Source organism: Alternaria novae-zelandiae (genome assembly GCF_023758075.1).
Source record: "Alternaria novae-zelandiae strain BMP 2774 chromosome Unknown scaffold_11, whole genome shotgun sequence".
In the NCBI taxonomy this organism is placed as follows: Eukaryota; Fungi; Ascomycota; class Dothideomycetes; order Pleosporales; family Pleosporaceae; genus Alternaria; species Alternaria novae-zelandiae.
The window spans coordinates 639192-666165 of record NW_026056971.1 but is presented as its reverse complement, the minus strand read 5'-3'; the positions used below and the strand labels follow the sequence as shown (position 1 = coordinate 666165).

General features: G+C 46.8%; 4 protein-coding genes across 4 annotated transcripts; 1 reads left to right on the top strand and 3 right to left on the bottom strand.

Annotated features, from left to right (window-relative positions):
• Window positions 1-8977: 8977 nt before the first annotated feature.
• Window positions 8978-12726, top strand: J4E88_006002 (uncharacterized protein; the record flags this gene model as incomplete). Its single annotated transcript, XM_049399633.1, has 2 exons — window positions 8978-10899; window positions 10947-12726. The coding sequence occupies 2 exons, from the start codon at window positions 8978-8980 to the stop codon at window positions 12724-12726; spliced, it is 3702 nt and encodes a 1233-aa protein (XP_049254646.1).
• A 152-nt stretch (window positions 12727-12878) lies between these two features.
• On the bottom strand, window positions 12879-13886 carry J4E88_006001 (uncharacterized protein; the record flags this gene model as incomplete). Its single annotated transcript, XM_049399632.1, has 2 exons — window positions 12879-13718; window positions 13788-13886. The coding sequence occupies 2 exons, from the start codon at window positions 13884-13886 to the stop codon at window positions 12879-12881; spliced, it is 939 nt and encodes a 312-aa protein (XP_049254645.1).
• Window positions 13887-17271: 3385 nt separating this feature from the next.
• J4E88_006000 (uncharacterized protein) lies at window positions 17272-19758 on the bottom strand (the record flags this gene model as incomplete). The annotated part of the gene is made up of 2 exons (XM_049399631.1): window positions 17272-17667; window positions 17722-19758. 2 exons carry the CDS (start codon window positions 19756-19758, stop codon window positions 17272-17274), a joined length of 2433 nt encoding a protein of 810 aa, XP_049254644.1.
• A 653-nt stretch (window positions 19759-20411) lies between these two features.
• On the bottom strand, window positions 20412-22837 carry J4E88_005999 (uncharacterized protein; the record flags this gene model as incomplete). Its single annotated transcript, XM_049399630.1, has 6 exons — window positions 20412-20474; window positions 20563-20837; window positions 20887-21016; window positions 21069-21329; window positions 21379-22573; window positions 22755-22837. 6 exons carry the CDS (start codon window positions 22835-22837, stop codon window positions 20412-20414), a joined length of 2007 nt encoding a protein of 668 aa, XP_049254643.1.
• Between the last annotated feature and the right edge of the window lie 4137 nt (window positions 22838-26974).

The window sequence follows — 26974 nt, the reverse complement described above, 5'->3', positions numbered from 1 at the left end:
CTAAAATCTATCTACCTAATAAGTACTATATATTATTAGAAATCTATACGTAGTTTAACTTTTTAGGTATAGAGAAGTTTTATATCTATATAGATATAGAAAGTAAGTAGATTAAGTAAGTGTATAAGATAGTTATAGTAATACCTTATCTACGTATAATATCTTAGCTATACTACTCTAAATAAATATAACTAAAAAAGTAAATATACTAATTAAAGTACTAGAAGCTAAAACTAAAGCTAAATATATAAGTAAAGAGCTTTACGTTTCTAGAAAAGTTCTTTATAGTAATTATAGAGTATTATATCTACTAGAGCTCTAGCTTACTTATTATTCTAGTTTATTAATATTCTATAGTAGATTTTGCCTATTACTAATATATATAGATATAGAATAAGTAGAAAGTCTTTAGTACGCTAAAGTATTCTCTATATACTATTAGTACTTTTCTATATATAATACTTATTATTCTAGTTAATACGTATATAAAAGCTAAGACTATAATTTTCTAAGGTTTTAGCTTTTCTTTATATAAGTTTAACTATCTTAACTAGTATACTATAGCTAGTTTTCTTATCTTTAATATATTTAGAGTAAAAAGTATTAATATTTATAGATCTTTAGTTACTATACCTTTAAATAATATTAGCTTTTCTATTAAGAAATATATACTCTATCTTAAGAATCTAGATAAGAATACTAAGAAGTACTTTTATAATAAAGCCTTTCTACTCTTATACTAACTTTATACTAGCTATATTATTACTAACTATATACTTTTAATATCTAGTTTATTAATCTTTAAAGATAATAATAGTAGTTTATTATAAAGTAAAGTGTAGAATCTATATAACATATTAATTAGTAGAGATAAATTTATATATTCTTATAGAATTATATATACGCCTACTATATATTAGATAATAGTATAAGCTTTATATTAGAGTCTTATAGACTTATATACTACTATAAAGAGTAAGTTATTACTATTACTAGTTAATAAAGAATTAAATAATAATTAGAGTAATAGTTATAAATATACTTCTAATAAGTATATATAGTCTATTTCTTTATTATTATAATTCTAGTAAAATTAAAAGAGTAAATTTAATACTTTTTTATATTTACTACTAGTCTATAAAGTAGCTATCTATCTTAACTTACTTATACGCTAAAATAGAATTATTCTATTCTACTACTCTTACTATATACTCTTAATATATAGCTTTTATTTAGCGCTAATAGTTAGCTTATATACTTTTCTTAGATAATAAATATAGTTATACTCTTATACGTAAGAATATTACTATATATAATAGTAGTTTACTTTTATTCTCTATAAAAGAGAGACTACTTACTATTATAGAGTATAAGTCTAGTATACTAAAGAATTAAATCTTTAATATAGCTCTATAACTTTAATAAAAGATTATCTAACGCTAAGCTATATATATAAGTTAGTCTTCTATAATTATTTAGAGGGTTAATAAAAAAGTTATTCTAGAAGCTAATACTAAAGTAAACTTATATCTATTCTCTTTAAATCTAGATATAAATAATATTATAACTACGCTTTAAAGTAGAAGTGTATTTCTAACTAGCTCTTTACTTAATTACCTACTTATACTATCTAAAGTTAATCTTATTACTAGTATTAGCGCTACTAGTAAAGATACTATTATTATAGTTAGTAATAGTAATAGAGATAATGCTGTATATATAGTTTAGAATTATATAGATACTACACTAATACTACTAGACTATATCTAGTAATAGATCTATTTAAGTAGAAAGTATTCTTTAGTCTAAGATATTAAAGTAAGGTTTAGTACACTAGTTATAAAAATTATTTATATTAATCTTATAAATCTAGTAGATATTCTTAAAAAGCTATTCTAGATATTAGAATAAAAGTAAATATTATAGTCTAGTAGTACTTTTATTCTTAAGCTAGAGAGATTACTAGAAAATATTATCTAGTAGAATATAGCCTTACACTATAGAAGATTATTATATCTATAAGGTTTCTAACTTTATTCTATTAATACTTACCTCTTTAGTATAAGTAATAATAACTTAATATAGCGAAAATAGATAGTATTAGCTTATTATAGACTTTTCTCTAGACTTAGCTATATAGAAGGTAATAAGTATACTAGATTATATAATTAGCTAGATAAAGTAGCTAGATTAGTAGTAATAATTAGTATCTAGCGCAAAGACTAGTTATTTAGCCTCTTTATATAATATTATCTTAATAAGTAGCTTAGTTTTAATTAAGTAGATAGTAGAAATAGTATATAAAAAAGTAGAGGTAAAGATAGAATTAAAGTAGTAAGTTAAACTATATAGAGAAATTTCTACCTAAAATAGAAATACTATTATATATTATATAGATATTAATTAGCAAAAGAGATTATAGCTAAATAGTCTAATAACCTACTATACTTTAAAGTAGAAGCTATTTTTAAAAGAAGTAAAAGCTTATTATAAGATATTATATAAGTAAGTCTCTTACTTTATCTCTATCTAGCTTTCTACTATTAAGCTTATATAGTCTATTCTTTTATAAAAGCTCTTTTATATTATATACTATACGTTAGCTAAGCCTTTTATTATACTAAATAAAGCTTTAATAGTAGATACTTTACTAAGCCTATTATTATAGCGTGCGTACTAAAAGGTATAGTTAGTTATAGCTACTTATTAAACTCTTAGATTTTTAGTGCTTACGTAATATAATATAGATAAAAAAATAATACTTATACTAATATTAAAGAAGGTATCTATTACTTTAGCTAACTTATTAGAAGTACGCTTAAGTCTTTCTAAATATTTAAAGATACGCTTTTTTATCTTATTATAAGTGCTTAGAAGATCTACTATATAGTTATATATAGTAGTAAATTAAAGGTATTTAGAAAATACACCTATATTATAATTATATACTATGTTACTTAGCTGCGTTATACGTGCGTTTAAGTACAAGCACTTTATTAAAGTAATATATAGTAGTAAAGGTTTTTATACTTTAAATCTACTTATATAATTCTAAATATATATACTTTATAATATATATCTTATAGTCTAGAGTATTACTAAAAATAGTATAGACCTTTTCTATTATAGTTAAGATATTTAAGTATAAGCTATTAAGCTTAACTATAAAAAAGTTATAGTATAAGTTTTACCTTTCTTTAATCTACTTATAGCTAACTAATAACCTAGTAGATATATATAGATAGTAATTATAGATAGTGCTAATTACTAAGATAATAACTATAGAAATTACTAAAACTATTATAATATAGATAATAGGCGTATATTAGATTCTCTTAAGCTATATTTATAATTAGCTACTTATATTATATAAGCTCTAGGTAGACTATTTACTATTAGAGTAGAGTTATATTAGAGAGTTTAGAGACTCTTCTTAAAATAGCGCGTTACTCTCTAAAAGTATTAACTTAATCTATTACTAGTAGAGGCTAGTTATATATAGTTTAAATAAGCTAGTTTTTATAATTAATATAGAGTTAGAAGTAAGTAGCTCTAGTAGTACTTTAATTAGCTATTAATTACGCTACTATAAAAACCTAAACTACTACTTATATAAATATAGATTAATACGCCTATACTAACTTTTATATCTCTAGACTTTATATTATTTTCTAGTAAATTAAAATAGGCTACTAGCGCTAGAAGTAATTATATTATACTTTTTCTATTACTATAAAGTATTATTAAACTCTTAGAGCGCTTTTTAGCTTTAATATTAGAAGCTTTAGTATTATTCTATAATAGTTATATAGATCTAAATTCTACTTCTAGCTTTTCTATAGTTAGTAGTATAATAGGTTTTAGTAGAGAAGTAGAGTAAAGAGATAGTAAGATTATAATAAAATAGGTACCTATACCTAGAGTAGCTACCTTCTCTTAAAGAATTACTTAATAGTTCTTTATTAGATTATACACTACTTCTCTCTAATAAGAAATAAAATATATTAACTAATTTAAGAATCTAGCTACTATTTACTCTACTACTAATAAATTATAACTTACTAAAGCTATAGCTAGTAAATAATCTAAAGTAAGTAAACTAAGAACTTATAGCTTTTTAGTAAGAGAGAAATAAACTTTAAGAAAATATAAATACTCTTTACTCTACCTCTATAAAGTGTTTGTAATATATACGCTAATACACTAAGAAGATATCTACTTTAGATAGTATATCTAATAGCGTAGCTTTATTACTTAAGAAGCTTATAAAGTAAGTATAGTAATAGAATAAAGCTTTTAAAACTACTAGTTTTAGTATTAGCTAAGAGGCTATAATATCTTTATTAGATAAGTAGTAATATATATAAGTTACCTATCTTAGTCTATAATCTATAGGTTATCTAACTACTATCTAATAAGAATTAAGCTTAATATACTTAATATAGTTCTACTTTCTCTATTAAAGTAATAGTCTAGTAATATACTAAGCGTCTATTACTATAGTCTAGTAGTTTATTATTATCTCTAGTAGTTATTATCTTTTATATCTACTCTAATTTCTACTTCTTAAAGCTATATTATAGTGTCTATAAAGAATTAGTTATTAGTAATAAAAGAATAAGAACTTATAAGCTTTAGATTATCTTTTTATCTAGGTTTTAGTTTAGATAAGTTCTATATTATTTTTCTTTAGTTCTAGTTAAACTATATAAGTTCTTTTAACACTATAAATATAGTTACTAGATATAGCTAGATTAAGACTTTCTACTATTACTCTATTTAAGCTTATACTATATTTATATTCTATTACCTTTACTTTTTCTTTTACTTACCTATTCTACTTCTTTATATACTTTAATATTAAATCTTAAGAACTATAAAGCTATTATCTCTACTAAACTTAATACTTTTCTATAACTAACTTAGGCTCTATACTATAAAGTAGTTATAGTTCTATATAATATTAACTATTCTCTAATACTTATAAATATACTACTTTATTATATTAATAGTATTAGTTATGTTATTATAGCGCTCTATTATTCTAACTTTTCTATTATATCTACTTATAGCTTCTTAGTACGCGTATAGTTCTATCTAATATTACGCGTATACTTTTATATTCTAAGCTAAGCGCTTATAGAAGCTCTTAATTATATATACTATTATAGTAGATAATAAGATATATATAATTTTATTATTATTAATAATATAAACGCTTTAGATATTAGCTAACTTACTATAACCTTAAGTAACTATATCTTAAGATCTTAGCTTAATACTAGCTTTAGTATTACTATTAAAGTATACTATAATAATACTATAGATTAATATTACTATATTACTAATAGATATAAATAAATTCTTAAGTAGCTCTTACCTTTATAAACTATTATATATATTAATAGTATTATAATATCTACTAATACTTTAGATATAGCTAATATTACTATTACTAGGTATTATAGATATATATTTACTAATTAGTTTATTTATATAGATTCTATAAGCACGTTATTTTTTTAAAACTATAGCTATTTTATATAGAATATATAGTAACTAAATATTTATATTACTTTTCTTAGTATAAAGCGTATATTCTTAATATTTAGTATAGTTAGTTATAATTAGAATAGACTTTAAATAAAGAAGCTTAACTAAGTAGACTTTAGAAGTATAGAAAGAATATATATCTATAAATATAAATTATTAGAGGTTAGTAATATATTAGCTATGCTTCTAAAAGTCTTTGTACTGTAATTACTATATTTATTTTACTTAGCTAGGTATTATTATCTAATCTCTATAATATTTTTATTTTTAAAACTCTACTATATTGTCTAAATAATTTATTTTTTATTTCTAAAGGTGTCTAGCTACCTATTGTCTAAACATACACTTCGTACATAGAACTCTACGGCACTCCTGTTGACTTCGCGACTTGCACAATCTGATGACATCGTGAGAGCCTCCGATATGCAGGGCTCATCGACGCAGGTGTCCGGCTGTTGTGCGACCCAGTCATGCATCTCCCGGGTAGCCCTGGCACGTCGGACCCGTACCTGCACCGAGTGCTGCGACGTGGCAGAGTATACGTGTGTACACGCAGTGCAATAACAACTTCGCATAGCAACGCGCGAGGTTGAGAATATCCACATGCTCTAGTGTCCACCGCGGGCGGCGCAGTGGAGTATCGCGTTGGAAAGGAACAAGTGCAGCATTCGAAAAGTGGGGCACACACATGTACAAGTCTCATCGGTGTGCCACAAGACAATCTCAATTACGCTATCATGGCAAGAGCAGGACGGAACACCAAGTAGGAGCTTTGCGCGCCATTCAACTACACTGACATCCTTCCAGATACGCCGACACACCAGCAATTTGCTCCCCCAAGCCCGACCCGTACTCAACTTCGAGACTAACGCACCAGCTTCCATCCGTTCTTCTTCGCATCCAACCATCGAACGTTCAAGAGACAGAATAGCGAGATCGTCAACAAGGATCCGGTATAAACAATCACCCTCACAAAGTCTCTGCCTTGCAAGTCTACACCGGCGACTCTCGACACCAACGCGCCTGCTATCGGTGCGCTGACGACAAAACCGACTCCGCGTATACTGGTCATCATACCACTCTTGGGATAGTACATCTCCGAGCCAAACAGCATCTTCTGCGCCGAGTTTATGACGACGTTGAAGACGCCGTTGCTCAGCCCGTGGCAGACACTCATACAGATGTAGAGTCCCACGTTGCTCGTCATTGCAGCAGATAGCCAGAATGCCCACGTTGCGATGGCGTACACCGCAGTGGCAACAATGAGCATGTTCAGATGTCCAATCTTATCTGACAACCAGCCGGTGCATAGTCTTCCTGGGATCCCTACTCCTGTATTGATGGCCAAAAGGTATGATCCATGGATGATACCTGTTCCTATGGACTGGGCAAATTCAGGCCCGAATACCATGGGTATTGCCATCGTCAACGGATGTACTAGGTTTGCGACTGCGAGTGAAGCGAAAAGCGGATCCTTGAAGACATTCCAACCGACTATATCGGTAGACCGTCTTTCGAACTTCCGCGGTGGAAGGGCGAGCGCACTAGAAGTGGACAGGACTGCGAAGCTGAACATGGCGAGAATTCCTAGTGTCCACCGCGTACCGAGCGTCTCGAGTAACTCCGTCAGTGCGAAGACCCATACCGTGCTCCCTAGAGCCGCGCATCCAAACATGACACCTTGTGCGAGGCCGCTCCGCTGTGGGAAGTACTCTGGTAATATGGGCCCAAGAAGATAGATGTGAATGCCGGTTCCAAGGCCGACCAGGAGTCCCTGACACGCAACAAGTGTTGCCAACTGCGTCCTAGTAAGTGACTGATGCGAGAGCAGTTGGGAAGCTTTACTCACCTTGTGGCTGGCTACTGCAGTTGCGAATCCGATCACAACAAACGCCGTGCCTAATCCGCACAAAGATCTAACGTGACCTCCTAATTGGGGAAGATGCGGGTAGTAGAACACTCCAAAGGCGGCGAAGAGCCCTCCATTCCCTAACGACCCTATCGCCGAGATCAACGGGCGTTTGGATAGCTCGGTCTGGAGGAGGACGCCTTCCGTGACAGCCGCTTCTCGTCCGTAGTGTGCTTGGAACACCCCAAAGGCCTGGTTGAGGCCTACTAACGTAAATGCCATCAGACAGGTCGAGCCTAGGATGCGGCATTGTTGTGTCCGTGTTATACGGTCACCAAAATTTTCGGCATCTGGATGGGTGGATATGCTGGATATGCTGGATATACTGGATATACTTGAGTGTCTGGAGTGCGACTTCTCGCGGAGCGAAGGCCGGGCGCTGTCGACTGATGTCGAAGTAAGCTCGCATCTACACAAAGGATCAAAGGTGCAAAACTTACCAGCTTGTTCAGCATCGGAGACGTTCATCTTTTCTATCGCAACAAAAGGTATCTGTGTATCAAGAGTACACAGGAGTGCGAATACCGTCCTACTATTTAAGAGCTATACGTGAGAAGTCTGTTTCCCATTCTCCTTGCCGTCGCGGAAGTTATGTAGGCAACACCATGCGCGAACTATGGTTCCGCTCATTGTTGAATTTTCGAGTCGCTACCGATCCGTGGTACCATCCAGTGTCATATCATATGAGGCATTCGCCCCATCCCGGGCATCTTTAGGCCATCCAACACATACCAGTTGCAAACTGCGTTGGCACGCTCAGGTTTTGAGACCTCCGGTTGGTGAGATGCAGCGGAGTCAGGTCCCACTCAAAAACATCCAAGTGCATGGACAGACTATAGGTTCCGCATTAGACGGGCACGCAGTCCTGACCCACTTGCTCCATCACCATATCCAAGTTGTATGAACTGTTGAACAGTGTGGCCAAGCCGTTTCAGAATGCTGCATATAATCGAAGTTGGAGTCATTGTACTCTTCTAGGCCTGATGTCGACATGGAGGGCACTGAGTGGTCTACCAAACTTTGTGGTCAATAAGAACGTTCCATTTTCGTGCACATATTCTTAGCTTGGCCAGAAGCTGGCCGCTCCCATGGTAATTTGTATGGGACGACGCAGCATGCTGCCTCGTTTGCACATGCGAACTCCTTCATCTCGATGTCTCTTGACGCGCGCATGCCCGCTGCATCGCCTAAGTCATAGTTTGCCCATCTATCTGTGTTGACATGCACTACCTTTGCATTAAGGACATTTTCGATCACTAACAAGGATCAACGGAGTAGAATTAGCATCGCAGTCGCAGCCAGATATATCGCGATGTGTTGTGGTAGAAGATGGGCATAGGGCGGGAATAGCCGGCGCGTCTTGGGTGGACCCTTGCTGGGGGAATATCAAAGAAAGTTGACGATGGTTATCGCCATCAGACGCAGCGCCGCGCATTGCCTCCACCCCTCCGCAGCCTACGCCAACTCCTGTAGGCTCCCTTCCTCCCCAATTCTGGGAGCGCCTTCGACGTCCGTATGTACGTGATTCGGTCCGCACTGCGAGTGTCTACGAAACGACCTCCAGCGCGCTTCATTCGCGGCCGCCGCTACCCTTCGACACCACGATTACGAGCATTCCACACCACACGCACCCTCGCCCAAGCCTCGAACCCGCCGCCCGCGCCCAATAGCACCCCCGCCGACCAAGATGACGTCAACAAGACGGACCGAGAGAAGGCGGCAGCAGCAGTGGAGGAGCCCGCCGACAGTGCGGTAGCATCAGAAGACCCAGAGGTTCTGGCACAGAAGCTGCAGCGATCGCGGGAAACCTCACGCAGGTACTCGGCTGCCTTGCGACGCCAGCAGCGAGGGAAGAAGACGCAAGGACTGCCGCCTGTCCACATACCAGACTGGTTTCTGAAGAAGAGGGTACTACGCCGCCAACAATATCTCGCAGACCCACAAGTAGCCAATGCGCCCACGGTTCTCTCTGTTCAAGTCGCGCATGCTGAGTCCGGAGAGCATGCCGCGTGCACCATACCGGCTCCACGCGACTCGGACGCTACCCAGATCCTGTCGCGGCTAGTGCGTGGCCTGTGGAACAGGCGCCTGGACGATCACGAGAAGCTCAAGGTGGAGAGGTATCTGGAAGAGCAGATGGCACCGATAGATCAGGCGGAAACACACCAGTCACAAATCCGGAATGACGAAGCAGTCGCCAGCACCGAAGCAGGGCGCCCGGACGAAGTACCCATATCCACAATCACCGAAGATACTGCTTTCATGGACGCTTGGTCTAAGCTGAGCAAGATCCAGAACGACAAAGACATGGATCCGCGCCAGAAAATTGAGGCCATGAAGAAACAGAGTGCCAAATTGGGCATGGTTGCGAGGAAACGGGAAATCGCAAAGACTCGGCAGGCGGGCAACTCTAGACGCCTATCGTCCTTGGTCGTTGCTGAGATTCGAGCTACTATGGCTGCGTCTCTTTCCTCCTTACACCCAGCTGGCGACTCGTTCCCTGTTACAAAGACAAACCTTAGCCTTCACTCACCCATGGCTGAGCACGAGCCATTGATAGATGAATGCGTAACATCTACTGCTCTCGAAATGGGCGCTGACGTTGTTGTCCTAAAAGCTCAAGACCTTGCTCATCTTGCTGGAGATTACCTTGGCGAAGGAGCAGAGCCATCACCACGTTCGATACGCTCGCTGGGCTACGAAGCATACCGCATGAACACAGATCTCGGCGATCTCATGAGGGACATAGAAGACTCTATCGCTCAGGACGACTCGGAGTGGAATCAGTCTTCGTCCACGGATCAGCCTGATCCCAATTCAATGCGCCCCCGTGCTATACCCCTCTCCATAATTTCTCTAAAAGGCTCTCTTTCACCTGCATTGCGGGCTATGACACAAAGCTTGAAGGGCATGGGCCTCTCAGCAGGCGATTTCGGAACGTCTGATGCGACAGTCGATGAATCTGGGCGCAGTCAGAACCCTGGGGACGTACAGCTTGAGGATCTGAAGTTAGCCGCTCTCTTAGACGCACTGATTGATGCGGGTGACCTGAAGCAAAGCCGTGGTCTCGTCGACAATACACACCCTTCCCACTCGTCTGAAGAGTCTCAAACATCGTCAAAAGCTCCTGCCTTTTTCGACTACTCTCTGAAGCAAGAAGGTGCCGAGCTTGAACTCAACTCTGCCTTGCCGTCTCCTGCAAAGGCAGACATCAGCATGACCGTTAAAGTTGGATCAGCTGCGAGAACCCTCAACGCCCCGACAAAGTCTAAAGTTATCTACATCCCGGACTTCAAACAACTAAATGCCACACACTATGGTGGCCGCATCGTTCAGAAGCTGGAAGAGCTTGTTCGCAAGCGCCGTAGTGCTGGAGAAAGCGTCATGATTGTGGGGAGCACTTGTTCACGCGACCTCACGCCTGAACTATCCGCCAGGTAAGGAGTACCCACAACGTAGAAACGGCCAGGCTAACACACACCAGCGGAGTTCGTGCTCTCCAAAGCGAAGGCGAAAGTGGCTTCTTCAGGACCATTGTCGTCGCATCAGAGTCTGGCAGCAGTAGTACACCAAACTTCGACGAAGCTCTCGCATCGTTGGGTAGCAACTCTGCGTCGTCGATTGACCTTTCAACAGCAGAAAAAGACAAATTCCGACGCATCAATCTATGGCATATCCAAGACATGCTTCGCTCATTAGATCCAGCGGCGGCTGCGAATATCTCGAATTTGGAGCAAAGTCCTTTCCGCTTCGCCGAGTGGGCGCCTATTTTCCATTCATCACAGTTCAGTCGTGTGTTAAGTTACGATGAGGTACACAGGGTGGCATTGACAGCTCTCGGCCTACTTATCACACGCCCAGCAAGCGAGGCAGCAACCTCTGAGGATGCACCGGCGCAAGTAAGCTGGGCACATGTTGCGCTTGCTATGGGCCTGCTAAAGTCGAGTGACACAACTAAATACACCTCTTTCGAGAAGGCTGCGGCAGCGATTCCGAAACGCTCCAAAAACGCTTTTGGTATTCAGGAAGGAGGTTTTGAGGCAGACCTGGGCAGGAAACGTCCAGACGAGAAGAGCATGCAGCGTCAACGAAATCTGCAACGCATAGCATCTACAGCCAACAAGCACGAAAAGCGGCTCATGCCCGGTATCGCAGACCCGGATCAGATCAAAACGACCTTTGACCAAGTACATGTGCCCACCGAGACGGTAGACTCCATACGAACCATTACCTCATTATCACTACTACGTCCCGAAGCGTTCAGCTATGGTATTCTAGCGACGGAAAAGATATCCGGCGCCTTATTATACGGACCTCCAGGCACAGGAAAAACGCTTCTAGCCAAGGCTGTAGCGAAAGAGAGTGGCAGTACGGTACTCGAAGTTTCCGGCAGCCAAATCATGGACAAGTATGTAGGCGAGGGCGAGAAGAATGTGGCAGCTATCTTCTCCCTAGCACGGAAGTTATCACCATGCATCGTCTTCCTCGACGAAGCAGATGCTGTCTTTGCATCCCGAGACGCGATGCGCGAACGAACTTCGCATCGCGACATACTCAACCAATTCTTGAAAGAGTGGGATGGCCTCAATGACCTTTCCGTCTTTGTCATGGTAGCTACAAATCGACCTTTCGATTTGGACGACGCTGTCATTCGCCGACTGCCCAGACGATTGTTGGTAGATTTACCCACGCAGGCCGACCGGAAAGAGATCTTACGCATACATCTCAAGGGCGAACAACTCGATGACTCTGTCGATCTAGCAGACATCGCCAAGCGTACGCCGTTCTACAGCGGAAGCGATCTCAAGAACATTGCCGTCTCTGCCGCCCTCGCATGCGTCAAGGAGGAAAACGAACAAGCCGCCATTGCCGCTGCGAAAGCCAGTACTGAGTCTGAGTCTGAGCCAACATCTGCGTCTGACTCGGAATCTCCATCGGAATCTCAGACCGCATCCTCATCTACATCCACAACCTCTGAATCCTCCCAACAACAACCCTCCTCGCCATCAACACCACCAAAAGCCCTACACCTCGTCCGCGGCCAAAACTACACATTCCCCGAGAAACGCATCCTGCACTCGCGCCACTTTGACAAAGCGCTGCAGGAAATCAGCGCCAGTATCAGCGAAGACATGAGCAGTCTGAGCGCGATCAAGAAGTTTGATGAGCAGTATGGTGATCGCAAGGGGAATAAACGAAGAAAGGACTTTGGGTTCGGGATGATTGCTGAGAGGAATGAGAGTGCGGCTAGGGTGAGGATATAAACGAAGTAGGAAGTAGGAAGTAGGTAGGGGATAGCTGTGTGTAAGGGAAGTGGATGAGCGGGTGGAGAAGAATGGTGCATGTATATGCTGTACGAGTAGACGCTAGTCATGAAGATGAAGAATGAGTATATATTATCCTACAATGCATAACCTTACTTCAGCATCTCCTCAACCGTCTCCCCCAACGGTTTCGGCGTTCTCCCTGCCTCCTTGAGCAGCGCCTCCAACGTCCCATCATCAATCTCGCATTCGCCATCCTTGAGCGCATCATATGAGCTGCTCCACCACTCTACACTCGGCCTCTCCATGCCCTTCTCACTCACATAGTAATCCTCATATTCCTTCCTACTCACAACCTTGAGCTTGATCTCTTCGCCCCGCACCTTACTCACAATGCGCGCGATATCGCTCAGCGAATGAGTTTTCTTCTGCGATAGATAAAACGTCTTTCCAGACCATTGCTCGCGCGACGCGGCAAGTATCTTTGCCGTACCAAACGCCATGTCGGGTATACTCGTCCAGCTCACCTTGCCATCTCCTGCTACAAAGACTTCCTTTCTCGTCTCCGCTTTGAGCCCAAAGTAGTATCCGAAATACAGCGGCCAACTCTCGTTGTACAATCCCTCTCTAATCACCGTGTACGTGCACTTCCCTTCCTTTGCCAGGTCGGACAGATACTTTTCCGTACGAATATGCGCGCGCATTACGCCGGCTTTAGAAGGGTTCGCAAAACCGAGCGAGGTGTAGTAGATGTGCTGTACGCCTGCTTGCAAGGCAGCATCGATGGCGGCGCGGTGGTGCGCTTCGCGGCCGTGCCAAAGGGGCGCGTTGTTGTAGTCCATTTCTATACGGGGCGTGGAGACGAGGAAGAGGGATGTGCAGTCTTTGTATGCGCTGGCGAGAGAGGAGGGGTCGTCGAAGTTGGCCTGGCGGAGGGTGATGGATTGGGCGCGGAGGGGGGCGAAGCGCTCGGCGGAGGGGTCGCTGGATGTCTGTGAGGGTTGTCAGTAACGAGGAGGAGGATTTGGGGAGGATATATAGGAAGAGAGAGAGAGACGTACGCATACTACAAGCTCTTTCGAGTCGATGAGCTTGTTGTCGAGGATGGCGTTGAGCACGGCGCCGCCGAGCTTGCCTGTTGCACTGGTGAGTGCTAGCATCTTGATTGTCGAATACGTGTGATCTATTAGACTTCTGGTTCCGAAAAGAAAATAGCCGTCTTTCTTTCAGAAACGCGTCGTGATTAAAAATGTCACGTCGATGACTTCATCGCTAATCAGGGTCCACGGCAGTTGCGGTGGGGCAGATCGGTAGGTGATTCTGGAGTCGACATTGTCGCAGAACCACCCTGGTTTCCCGTCTTCGTCAGTCAGCAAACTGTAGAAACGAGAAGATTGATAATGTGGTACGCGATGGACCGGCACGTCGCGAAAGCTCCTCGTGTCTTCCGAGGTCCTTTCCCTGCGCCTAGCGCGCTCGATGACGCCCCGCTCCCGTTACGAAGAAAGGAACATCTATATGCATTAACCATTTGATCCATACTTATGCAAAAGTCGTATCGATTTAAGCCATAAGATCAAGGCATGTGCTATCAACATTGATGATCATGAAAACAGATCGCTGTATTCGGCTGATTCCTACTCCTGCGGAACCCTACGACAAAAATCGACGGAATCAGATGATAGTAATCCTCTGCATCTTGAAACGAGCATAATGGTGCGCCCGAGCCTCCCGCACTTTATCTGTATGGATGGGATCGAGGAAAAACCCAACTCGACGGTACACGCTTTCCGACACTTGTGTAAGTATTAACCCGGCATAGCAAGCCTTCCACCCTGCACCCTCTTTTACAAGGCTCAATAAGACGAGCAAAACCGGAACACCAGGCAGATCGTCGGTGTTCTCAAGGTCAAGTACCCAATCTTCCATCATACCAGGGTCTTCTTCGACATCCGCATAACACTCGACACGGTGACAGTTGATAGCGTCTTCAAATTGCGGCTTCCGCAACGAGTGAGACTTCCACGTTGTCCACACAACGGGTGCCTCCATCGTCAAAGATGCTGAACGTATCTCACCAAAGGTCGTGTTAGCTGGTTCCTGGTTGACTGATACGTCAATGACAATGGCTAGAGCATCTCTTTCTCTTTCGTCATTTAGGGGATAGATTCCTTTGCTGAGTTGGGGGTCTCTATCGATAGCAGCCCAGGACCACGAAGGCGCACGGTATTCTTTCGGTCGCAGAAGCTGCTCGTGCCTGTCGACTCTCCAACAAAGATCGTCGATCAACGATTCTTTCCAGAGACCTGCAATGTAGGTATGACCTCTCTGTTGCTTGTACAAGTCGGCTAGAGCTGATAGCGCTCTAAGCTTGTCGGAAGGGAGACTAAGCTTACGAGTCACGTAGTCGTCTACGATCCCATGCCATGTTGGTAAGAGTCGTTCTTGATTCGATAAAGGCCTGTAAAGAAGGTCTTCTTGTTTCTCCGCATTCGACCATCCAAACGATGAGCCATATCCTTGACACTGCTTGTTGGTGTAGCAATACATAACGACTTGCTTGTGTCTGAAATCGATAACTCTTGGTGATAGACGTCGCTCTTGATAGGTCCAGGCGCGAGAATTGATAGGTTCGAGTTTGCGTTTGCATTTGGCACGATCGTTGATGAATACAATCTCGCCAACGCGCGAACCATCATCAGTGACGTAGGGTAGTGAAATGGGCATTAGCGTATGAGAGTAGCACCGTCCCTGTAAGAATCCTTCTGTGACGCTTGCCGATGTCGATGCTGAGATTGTGACCCACGCTCTTCGGTAGATCTGAGGCATAGATGCCAACTCTTGCAAAAGATCATCAGTGTCGTCTTGTATGATACACAGCGCATCTACCCAAAGGTAGTTCAGACCGAGAGCTGTACAGACCGTGATGGCGTCTTGAAGTGTTTGTGGAAGTCTCTCTGCTCTGATTCCTGCTCTCATTTCGGCAATTGAAGCAGCCGTGGTTTTGAGGGGCTGATCCCCGCCCCAGACATAGCTCAAAGCTGCCCAATTGACCAACTGACTCTTCAATGTTTCAACCAAACAAATTCTCGCCTTGCCTGTAGCAGATTCGATTTGCAATAGTCTTGTCGGCATGAAGTCAACATGCTCCTGCCGGCAAAGAGCATGGGAAAAGTGACATTCTTTGAGCCATCGAGACATTTGTGTCAGACTTTTGTTGGAAGCTACATCTGCATTGTAACTTCCTCCAATCGCTGAACCCACTTCGCTGGCAGCTTCTCCTATTTGGGGTTAAACAGAGGTCTATCCGCATTCTGCTTTGGCTCACCTGTTACCCCTCTTGCTATCATCCTATTGCGACTTGAATATCTGCTTCCGAGCTGATTGTGATACCAGAACTTCAGTGCAAGAGAATTCTGAGAAAGGAAGTCCATCCGTGACAGGCTAATCGAAAATTGTCCTTGAGCAACGTGCTCAAGCTCAACCAGTTTACTCATATTCCAGAGCGAGGGATCTTTGCATCCGGTGCATCCAGAGCAGTGACGGGTATGTTCGGGCCCTAACGCAGCAGCGAAGCACATCATGAGCTCACAATTATCTCCCACAGCCCGTCGAACCTCGGTTATGGTGTGCGGAAGGAAGATGCGACATGAAGGTTGCGTGAAATGCTCCCGGCGGAGTACGACACGTTCGCAGTGTTTGCAGCTATGAACCGGAAGTGGGTGATGAGGCTCTGGCTCTGTCACGGCAGTGTTCAAGAACGCTTGATACGACTCTGGGTCCATCACGGGCAGACAAGACAAGTCAGCCGTAAAGAGCGAATGTGAAAACAATGTTAGAAGTGAGCGAAGATGCGTTGCACACTCTTATGTAAAGTTGCAGCCTGCCATCGCGGGCGGCTGTGCATCTCCAGCCTCGTTCGCACAACAGAATCAGCGCGATCGACTTTTGTGCATCAGTACAACGGCAGGAGAGTGTCTGCAAGATTGATTCAAAGCCGGTCACATGTTGCAGTCGTATCGCATGCAGGACGAATCCAGAAACCTAGGAGATAAGCAAAGAAGAAAGTCGTTATGCCGCAAGGCTGGTAAGAGATGCGGGCCATGATGCGGGGCTGGCGAGAGAGTGGTGTGGCAGGTCGCATGGAGGAAGGCGCAGGCAGGACACAAGCGCTTGGACCCATCACTTCCCTAAGGTAGGAGCGAAAAAGCTCTACACCAGTCGCGCAACCCATGAATATACTGACACGCGATAGACCGAACGCCAAAGACAAGATGTGCACACAAAGAGGGATATATTCTTTCTTTCTTTCCACTCCATCTACACCAAGACTCTCTCCCATACCCCTTCCCATCCCTAATGCAAAAACCGGCAGGCTTCCCACCGCCATACCACTAAGAATCACACAAACGAAACAAAAGTATGAATAAACGCCGCTAACGATGCAAGAATTCGCCCAAATCCCTTCAGCTTCCAATGCCGGGGGTGTAAATGACCGTGATATAGTCCTTTCAAAACAAAAACAAGACAGAAAAAACGAATAGCTTACGCATACCGCACACTACTCCTATGCACCGGCGGCGGCATGGGCACATTGCCCTGTGGCGCATGCGGATTTGGTTGCCACGGCGCCGCTGCACCATTTGGTGGTGGCGGTCCCGGTGGAGGAGGATAGCCGTTGTTATATTGGCCCATGGGAGGAGGGCCCATAGGTCCGCTTCGATTCCTCCTCGAGCTGCCACCGGATTGGTAAGGCATCGGCGGGGGAGCCTGAGCGTATTTCTTGAGTTTGGAGCGACGGCGGTAGGAGCGCAAGCAGCAGCAGAAGATGCAGAGGAGGAGGGCGCCGCCGATTCCGGCTGCGAGACCGATGACGAGGGGGAGGTGGCGTTGGATCCAGGTGGTGATTTCTTTGCCGACGGAGCCGCCTTCGCAGACACCCTGTGATGTGTTAGTGTTTGGACTGAGGTAGGAGAGTAGTAGAAGAGAACTTACGTTACTGCATTGACCTCCACCGGTACAACTTGTTCCGTCGAGGAAGTTTTGCTGGATTCCATAGCATCTAGCTCCGAATTCTGGGCTTGCGCAGCTGATCATGCAGTTGCTGTTGTCGCAGGCATAGGTGTCGTTGCCCTTTGTGTAGCTGCCCATGATGGTCTTGCATTGCATGTCTCTGCTCGTGCACTGTCCGGAAGCGCAGCTGAGGCCATCGCCGCAGTCTGAGCCATCCTGCTTGGTCTTGTCCTCGGGGCAGTATGGCGAACTTCCAGTGCACGTCTCTTGTGGATCGCACTCGCCAACGGAAGCGCGGCAGACGGTGGTGGCAGGAGCGAAACCGCAGTCGCGGCAGCAGTCTTCGTTGGAATCGTCGCACACGGCGTTATTGATGAACTGGCAGGTGTCGGGGTTACAGCATTTGTTGCCCTCACAGCCTGAGGCGCCACCGCAGTCGCACTGCTCGCCGTCTTCAACGATACCGTTGCCGCAGTTTGGACCAGTAAGAAGAGCGACATCGCGGTTGTTGGTAAGACACTGAGACTTGACACTGTTGCGTCCGAGCGCAGAGCAGATGTTTCCAATAGAGCAAGCGGAAAAGCGGGAAATGCCCTCGGAAGTCGAAGGGTTCATGATGAAGCCGCCTCCGGCGTCACATTTGCCTTGGCTGAGGGGGCAGCATTGTTGTGCGCTGACCAGGTCGCTGTTTGCGCATGATTGCGACGTGCAGTCGTGCACAGCACCGTAGGTGTGTCCCGTCTCGTGAGCAATGACCTGCCACTCGGATTGAGTTTTGATAACAACGTTGGCACCAGCGACTTGCTCGCCAGCGTTTCCGCTGTTGTCCTGAGAGCCTGTAGTGCAGGCTTGTCCAAGCCAAGCCAGTCCAACGGCGGATCCGGTGTTACAGGTAGATAGCAATGTCCAGTGTGAATATTGATCGTTCTGCTGGCCCCTCCATGTGGAAAACTGGTTCAGACGGTCTTGGATAGTAATGCTGCCGCTGCAGTCTTGGTTCCATGGTGTCGCCTGCTGTTGCTGTGTCGGGCATTCAGGTTCCGTGATGAGCAGATTGGCCAAGCCGAGGGAGATGTTGAAGGTACTCTCAAACAGCTCAGAAGCCGAGTTCATGGCGTCAATGATGTTGGTCTGCGTCGCGTTCTTGTCACCGTTGAAGGAGCGGACATAGGTGCAGTCGGCGGCCACACCGACGAGCGCGACCTTGCGCGTGCCGGGGCATCCGGCGGTACTGCCAATGGTGGAAGAAAGGTCGACACCTGCACCGTTGCCTCCGGGCTGGTAGTCGTCCTGTCGCTTGAACATGGCACCTATGAGTGACGGGGACGTCGCGGGTGAGACGTCGCGGGCGCGCATGCTAGCAAAGACCGGGTGGTCTGCCTGCGTGTTGAAGAGCAGCTCATCTGACGGGCATTTGACGCTGTCTGCCCGCTTCTTCAGTTCCATGCGCTCCTCGTCGTTGTCGGCAGAGTTCTTCATGTCCGAATCGCGGTAAACGACCATGTATTCCTTGTCGCGTAGGTCAACGTCTGGGTCGTCGGCTGTCCGCACCGCCTTGTAGTTCGTCGCCGTCTTGACATGGTGGTGGTCGTGGTCTACGGTGAAGGTGCCCTCGAATAGCGGTTCCAGCCCGTCCTTGCGTATCCCTATGCGGGCCCAGCCGACCTGATCCCAGCGGTTCCCCCTCTTCAACCATGCTGTGCCCTTGTAGACTTTGTGTCGCAATCGCTCAATCGGCTCTTCCCGCGCTATTGACCCGTCGGTGTTGAGGTGTGTGATGCGGCCGCCGTCTACGAAGAGGTCGTGGTTGGGCTCGAGGCGCAGGCGGATGCGCTTGCCGGAGACATCGAAAGCGAGGTCGAACGACGAGACGGCAGTCACGCGGTGTGTTTGTGTGAGGATGTCGGCATTCTTAGCGAGCGCAATGCTCTGCAATGGTGGGCGGGCGTGTGATGAGGCGGCTGTTATGGTGGCGAGGCCGATGGTGATGGCGGCCCGGAGACTCCCAAAGATGCGCATCTCGTGTGGCGGTGCTTCTCCGCTCAGGAGAAGATGGGGGAGGTGGTGAAAAGCGAAAGCTACGACAACGCAACGAGAGACATGGGTAGGCAAAGTACGTGTATACAGAAGAAACGCTAGTAGAGGCGAAAGGCTATACGCTGGGTGAACGATGGCGAGCGATAATGGAGAGTCGTAATCGTCTACAGGGGGGCTGTGCAGAAGGGCCAGCCACCGTCTTGGCGCCCGGCAAGCGGACAGCGAGGGGGTCTGGGCGCGACACGAATGAAACTATCCACCCTGCCTGCACCTCTGCGCCGTAGACTGCTCTGCTTCGTATCTGTATACGCCGTTGCGCCGCTATTCGCGCGTTTGTTGTCGTGTTGCTCCACGCAGGAACACCCGGATGCACAAAAATTACACTCAACGTGAACCTAGCGGCTGCATATTCGTGCTATATCCGTACTAAACATAGAGGCGCGCACAGCGGCCGCCCAAACAAACACAGCATGGTCATGCCTCAGCGCGCATACTGCCTGCGTCTCACTATAGGACTGTCATTGCTCGGCGCTTGTTCCCTCCAAGCGCGACTGAATTCCTCCCCACCACACTAGCAGAGCTTCGTATGCTTCCCTCCCATGGCAACCACGCCCACGCGAGCCAAGTCGAGCCGTTTATTTCTTCTTAGACTGGTGCACAATATCGATGATCTTGTCGACTACCGACGGATCCGAAAGCTGTCGGGAGCCGTTAGTAAACATCATCCCACCAAGTACGCGTCATCGCCGTCAACAAGAGAAAAATATTGGCAAAACTCAGACTTACTGTTGTAATGTCGCCCAACTGGTCCTCTTCTCCCGCCAAGATCTTGCGCATGATACGGCGCATGATCTTGCCGGATCGCGTCTTTGGCAGATCTGGCACCACAAAAATGGCCTTTGGTGCCGCAAACGGTCCAATCGACTTGCGCACTTGCATCACCAAGTCCTTCTTCACCTGGTCACTTGACTCTGTGCCGTCCTTCAGCGCTACAAAAGCGTTGACGGCTTGGCCTGTCAGTTCGTCATTGATACCCACCACGGCGGCCTCAGCCACTTGGTCTGCGCAACCGTCAGCAACTTGCATATCGGACTTTCGGACATAACGTACGGTGCTCAATAAGCGCGGCCTCGATCTCAGCGGTAGACAGCCTGTGACCCGAGACGTTGACAACATCATCAACACGTCCGCGGATCCAGTAGTAGCCCTCGTGGTCACGTCCGGCACCATCTCCAGTGAACTGCAGATATTATTAGAATTTGCATGTAAGTAATCAGCTTGCCCAAACTCACGTAGTACCCCTTGTATACGTTCAGGTATGTGTCCATGTATCGCTTGTGTGCTCCCCAAACTGTGCGGGCCATGCTGGGCCACGGCTGCTTAAAGGCCAGTACACCCTCGACATCGTTGCCGTGAATCTCCTCACCAGACACGGGGTCGATGATCGCAGGCTCGATACCGAAGAATGGTAGAGATGCGGATCCGGGCTTCGTGGGCGTGATGCCTCCCATAGGTGAGATGACGTGGGAGCCAGTCTCAGTTTGCCAGTAAGTCTGTCTCAGTCAGCAAGAATGTCTATGAACGTACTCAGCCGCAACTCACATCAACAACGTGTGCCTCCTCCTTTCCGACAATCTCAAAGTACCACTTCCACACTTCGGCGGCAATTGGCTCACCAACAGATCCGAGAATCCTGAGGTTCTTCATCTTGTGCTTGACGTGCTCGTCACCCGCACGCTTGAGCAGCCGCAGCGCAGTGGGGGCGACGTAGAACTGGCTGACGTTGTACTTGTCGACGATGTCCCAGTAGCGCGAGAAGTTGGGGTAGGCGGGTGTGCCTTCGAATACGACGGTAGCTACACCAAGCAGTAGAGGGGCGTATACGACGTAGGTGTGACCTGTGATCCAGCCCACATCACCACCGCAGAAGAAGACGTCGTTGTCGTGGATGTCGAAGACGTACTTTCCAGTTGCTGCTGCGCCGAGAAGGTAGCCTGCGGTTGTGTGCATGACACCCTTGGGCTTTCCGGTGGAACCTGAGGTGTAGAGCAAGAAGAGAGGGTCTTCCGAGTTCATCGACTCTGGCGCAATGTAGTTGGGGTACTTCTCCACCTCCTCGTGCCACCACCAGTCGCGTCCCTTGGTCCAGGGAACCTCGGCGCCGGTGCGCTTGTAGACCAGGCAGTGGCTGATGCCGGGACATTGCTTGAGAGCATCGTCGACAATCTTCTTTGTGCTAATGGTCTTGCCGCCACGCTTGCCCTCGTCAGTGGTGATGACGACCTTGCACTCAGCGTCGATGATACGGTCGCGTAGCGAATCAGACGAGAAGCCCGCGAAGACAACGGAGTGGACGGCACCGATACGTGTGCAGGCCAAGAAGGAGATGACGGCCTCTGGAATCATAGGCAGGTACAGAGCAACGGTGTCGCCCTTCCTTACGCCCATCTCCTTCAGTGTGTAGGCCAGCTTCGAGACCTGGCGGAGGAGCTCTCCGTATGTGATGATGCGGCCATCGCCCGCGTCGTCGGCCTCGTAGATGATGGCAGGCTTGTTGGGGTCTTTGAAGGCATGGCGGTCGACGCAGTTGTAGCTGGCATTCAGTCTGCCCTCGGCGAACCACGCGACATCGCCGTGTTCGAAGCTACCCGAGGACACGGTCTGGAAATCGCGCTCCCACGTGAGCAGTTCGCGCGCGAGTCGGCCCCAGAAAGCTTTTGGGTCTGTGATGGACTCCTTGTACAGCTTCTGGTACTCTTCGAGGTTCTCAAGATGCGGTTTCGAGTGCGGGTGCTTGCTGTGCGCGCGTTAGCTGCGTGCCGGGCTCTCGTCTGGGTGCGATCGCGATCTGGTGGTCGGCCAAACGCTCGGCGGCGCGGGGTCACCCCGCCCACCCGCGAGCTCTGGAGCTTGGATGACGCCGCAGCTGTCATTGGCTTGGTGCATGATGCAATGACCAAACAAACAGAGAGACTCACTCGTAAAACGCCTTGGGAACATGGAATGTGTCCACCTGGTGGGCTTCGGCCACGACGGGCGGCTTGACGTCTCCTTCAGACATGTCTGGGCTGGTCGATGTGGATTATTTAGCCTGGCTGGCGGGGCAAAGGAGCTCGGCTTCGGCGCGCTGCAATTTCGCGACGAGGACAGTTCAGCAGCTTCACCAGCGTGGAAGCGTAGTCTGGCAGGATCGCAGGTCAGAGACGGACGGATTGTCCAGAACAGTTATATGTCTCAATTCCGGGTAAAGGGGTCGGCGGTACGCTTGATTGCCGCAGGGGCCGGAGTGAAGTTGGTGAATGTTCGGGAAACAGCTGCTTAAGTGGAGCTTCGCGTGGCTGTTCAAGGTTCGAGATTGAGGCGACGCGGTTGGGAGAGGGAGGTTTGTAATGCAGAGCACGAGATGGGCGAACGGCACTCTTATGAGCTGCGACTCTAGCAGGGCGTTGGTGATGTCGCCTTACCCCTCGCGTGCCTTCGCTGCGGGGACTGGAATATGACGAACAGCTTATTGCTGGCTTCTGTCTGGGCCCACACGTATTCCGTGGGCGGCACCATGATCCAATACGGATAGCATCCTGTGATGCCCTCCGTTTCTCCGGATCACTAGCACACCACGCCAGTCAGACTGTACTGCTGTGCCGATCCGCCGTCAATCTGCTTGACTGCCAATAATTGGCGACACCCAATTTGCCCTGCTTCACATGCTGTAAACGCGCGCAGCGACATGTTGGCTCATCAGGGCGGGCACTTATTCACCATCACCATGTACCTAGATATCCATGCTTGACCCTGAGGAAAACAACTTCGGCAGGCAGCCGGCCCGCAACTTCGCGACCGCACAATATCTCCCGGCCATACGCAATAGCCCGAATTCGGGCGGCGCGGTCGGCCTATAATGACTTGCAAAACTGTCATCACCTGGGCAGTGTCGAAGAGCAGGAGCTCTTCCGTAAGCTACAAGCTCGGCTACAAAGGTGCCGAACCCTCCTACAAAGCTCTTGGTATGACACCACACAAGCCCCAAACACCCCATTGTGACCAGACTGTCAAGAGTACAAGTTGTACATATCTGGCAGGTTGTGGAGCTGATCGCATGTTCCTTTGCAAAGAATGGGCCTGACCACGCGATGCCTGTAAGCATCAGCTTTCGGGCGTGGGGAAGAGGGACGCAGGACCCATCCGAGGCACCGGCAATTGTTACCGTTGGGCTGGTCGCCATATCTGTTCCCGCTTGTCTGTGCTAGCTGTCCTTTACAGTGGACACTATTGCATGGCGTGCTGGATTACTTACAAGAGCTAGCTGTTGTGGGTGTGTTTTGTGTGCAGTTCGCGCTAAGCTTTCACCGTGCGAGAGGGTAATATGTTCCGTCCTCGGTTGACAGCACATGCGAACGCCATTTGAGACAGCGCCTCTGCGCGCGTGTCTCCTGCACATGCTCAGATGTGTAATGCAGTTCACGGAACTATCTAACGTGCGATCAACACAGTGATCGCGATGCGACCATCCATACACATCTTGGCATTCAAACAGCCGTCGTCATAGCTACCGGCATGCCGTATTGGCCGATGTTGGCAGGTCTGGGCACGCTCAAGCATACACCGACCAATAACGACTTACAAAGACGTATTAGTTAGAGCCGTATCATTGCGGGGCCCCGCAGGAGAGCAATAGCCAACTCAAATATCTCCAGGGCTCGATATATCCATGGATTGCTTTCAACTGTGGCCTGAACAGAAGCCGTAGTAGCCGTGTCTCGCGTCAAATGGGACTTCGCAGCTCAATGGCGAAAAGATGGGCATGTCTTCATCCAGTCTACATGGCAACAACAGTCCCATCCACTACATGTACCACCACATCCCCACCCCCACCTCTACTATCACTCCTCCATTTCCTCTTCACCAACTCGGGATTAATTACGATCCCCCTCTCCCCAACCCCCTCCCACTCAAACTCATACGTATCCAACTGCCCAAACAACCATATCCTCACCGTCAGCGTATCCGTAATAATCCGCGCAAGATCATCATCTCGATCCTGATCGCTAGACGTAGGATTCGCCCAAGGAAAAAAGGTAAGCGAGAAGTGTTCGGCTGCTTCGCGTGTTTCAGACTGTGCCATCCAGGATTTGCGCCGGTTCGGGTACCCGGTTATGGTGCTGTAGAGGTAGACGGAGACGCGGCGGTGGAGAGAAGTGGCGGCTATGAAGTCGGGATCTAGGATTGGGTGTGAGCTTAATGCCTTCCGCGGATCGAGGGGTAGGGATGGAGGTTTACCTGATCCAACGTCGGCGCCATTGGCGACATGCGCCAGCTCTTCTGGGAATAATGTGCCTTCCCTGTCTTCTTTTCGCTTTGGCCCTGTTATACCCAGTACGTATGCTACGAGTGCATGCTTGAGTGCTGCAGTTGGGCTCGAACATTCTTGCAAGAGTTCCGCCATGTCCACGTCTTTGATGCCGAACTTGGCGATTGAAGGTTCCATACTCGGAGTGATACAGGCATGTACGTCGCGGTAGAACTTCTCGATATGCTCATGCATCATGCTGAACAAGTGCGACACACCATTCCACACTTCATCGTCATCTGCCGCAGGTGGTAGGAAAGAGGTAACATCCTTGGACGATTCGTTTGCCCCGACCGCGGGCGTTATCATCGGAGGAGATAATGCAGCAGTGGGCGTCGGTGGCATAGGTGTTTGCGATACCTGTACATATGGGCTGTGCCGCCCTCCTAGACTGCCGACACCTTTATGTTGCATCATTCCCAGATCGGGTGCGGAGTCGCCATAGCTTGGGTAATCTTTGCTACTGACGTTTGCATTCTTGTGTTTATTCCGCTGCCTAAAGAGGAAGAAGGCGGCGGCAAATGCGATTGCTGCGCCAATGATGAATGTTCCGATGGCGATACCTGTGACTGCACCAGCGCTCAATCCCTTCGTCTCATCGCCGTCTGTTACTCCTGCTAGGGTTGCGACCGTTGCCTGACTTGGATCTTCCGTCGTTACGGATGTTAGTTGGCTGGGTGAGGCAGTCTGGCTTAGCGACGTTGATATTGATGTTCTTATGATTGAGGGCGTTTGCGATCCTAAGCTCGTGAAGGTGGGCTGGGTACTAGGCTCAGCGAGTGGTGTGATGCTAGAGCCAAAGCCATCAAAGGTAGGTGATGGCTGTATGTCCGAAATGCCATCGGATGGAGAAATCCCCCATCCACCCGGCGTCCTTGTCAGAGCGAAACCATTCCCCTCCGTTTGTGCGGTACTTTTCCCGTCCGTCTCCGAGGTACTCGCGCCAAATTTCTCACATCCTGGAAACCAAGGAGTACATCGCGGTAGATCGTCGTCAAATGCGGTGGTCGTGAAACTCCGGATAAAAGGTAGCATCTTTACAGTACCCAGGTATATCGAGCCAAACCTAAGGCTGTACCTCAACCACGAAATCGACAGGCAGGAGGCGAAAAAGAGGAAAACGCGAAAAAGAAGAGATCAGAAATCGAAACAAACCTCTCCAGCCTCAAGGCCACCTATGAACAAAGACAACCCCATCGTATAAGCCGATCAGGCTTCCAGCTCAGCCGCAGCATCCCACAAGGCACGCTGCACTCCGCCTCACGCACTGCAGCAACCCAAACCCCGAAAATCCTTCCAACTCCCAGACACACGCTTTGTTGCTTACCGTCGTACGGGCAATCAAGCCAGACGCCTTGTCAAGATTGTGCAGCTTCCCACTATTGGGACGGCGTAACGTGGGGCGCAAGGGTAGGAGTAAGCAAACCAGTCCCAGTATGAGTGCGCGGATACGGTGATCCATTTGTTGCGCTAGGGCGGCGGCTGTTTTGTTGTTTGGGGGCCTGGGGATGCATGTGTGGATAAGGGCGGCTGTGCGCAGCCTTGTTCTTGTTTGCACAGCCTAGGTAAGGGTTGTTCGCGTTGTGCAGGGTAGGGTGGGTTTTAGATTGCGGGTGTCTCACTTGTTGGTGGTGTTTGAGCGGCGGGCGGGGAGATGTCACGGCACGTGGTGGTTAAATGGGGAAAGAGCGAGGTTTGCACATGCCATTTCTCAAATCCAGGTTGCCGGCGGGCAAGGGCAGGGTCTATGTGTTCTAGCGTCCACCACCACCACTTCTTCAAACCTTGTTTCTGGTTTCTTTGGTGAACTTCCCTCGAGTTCGCTTGTCGGTATGGATACTTTGGCACCTT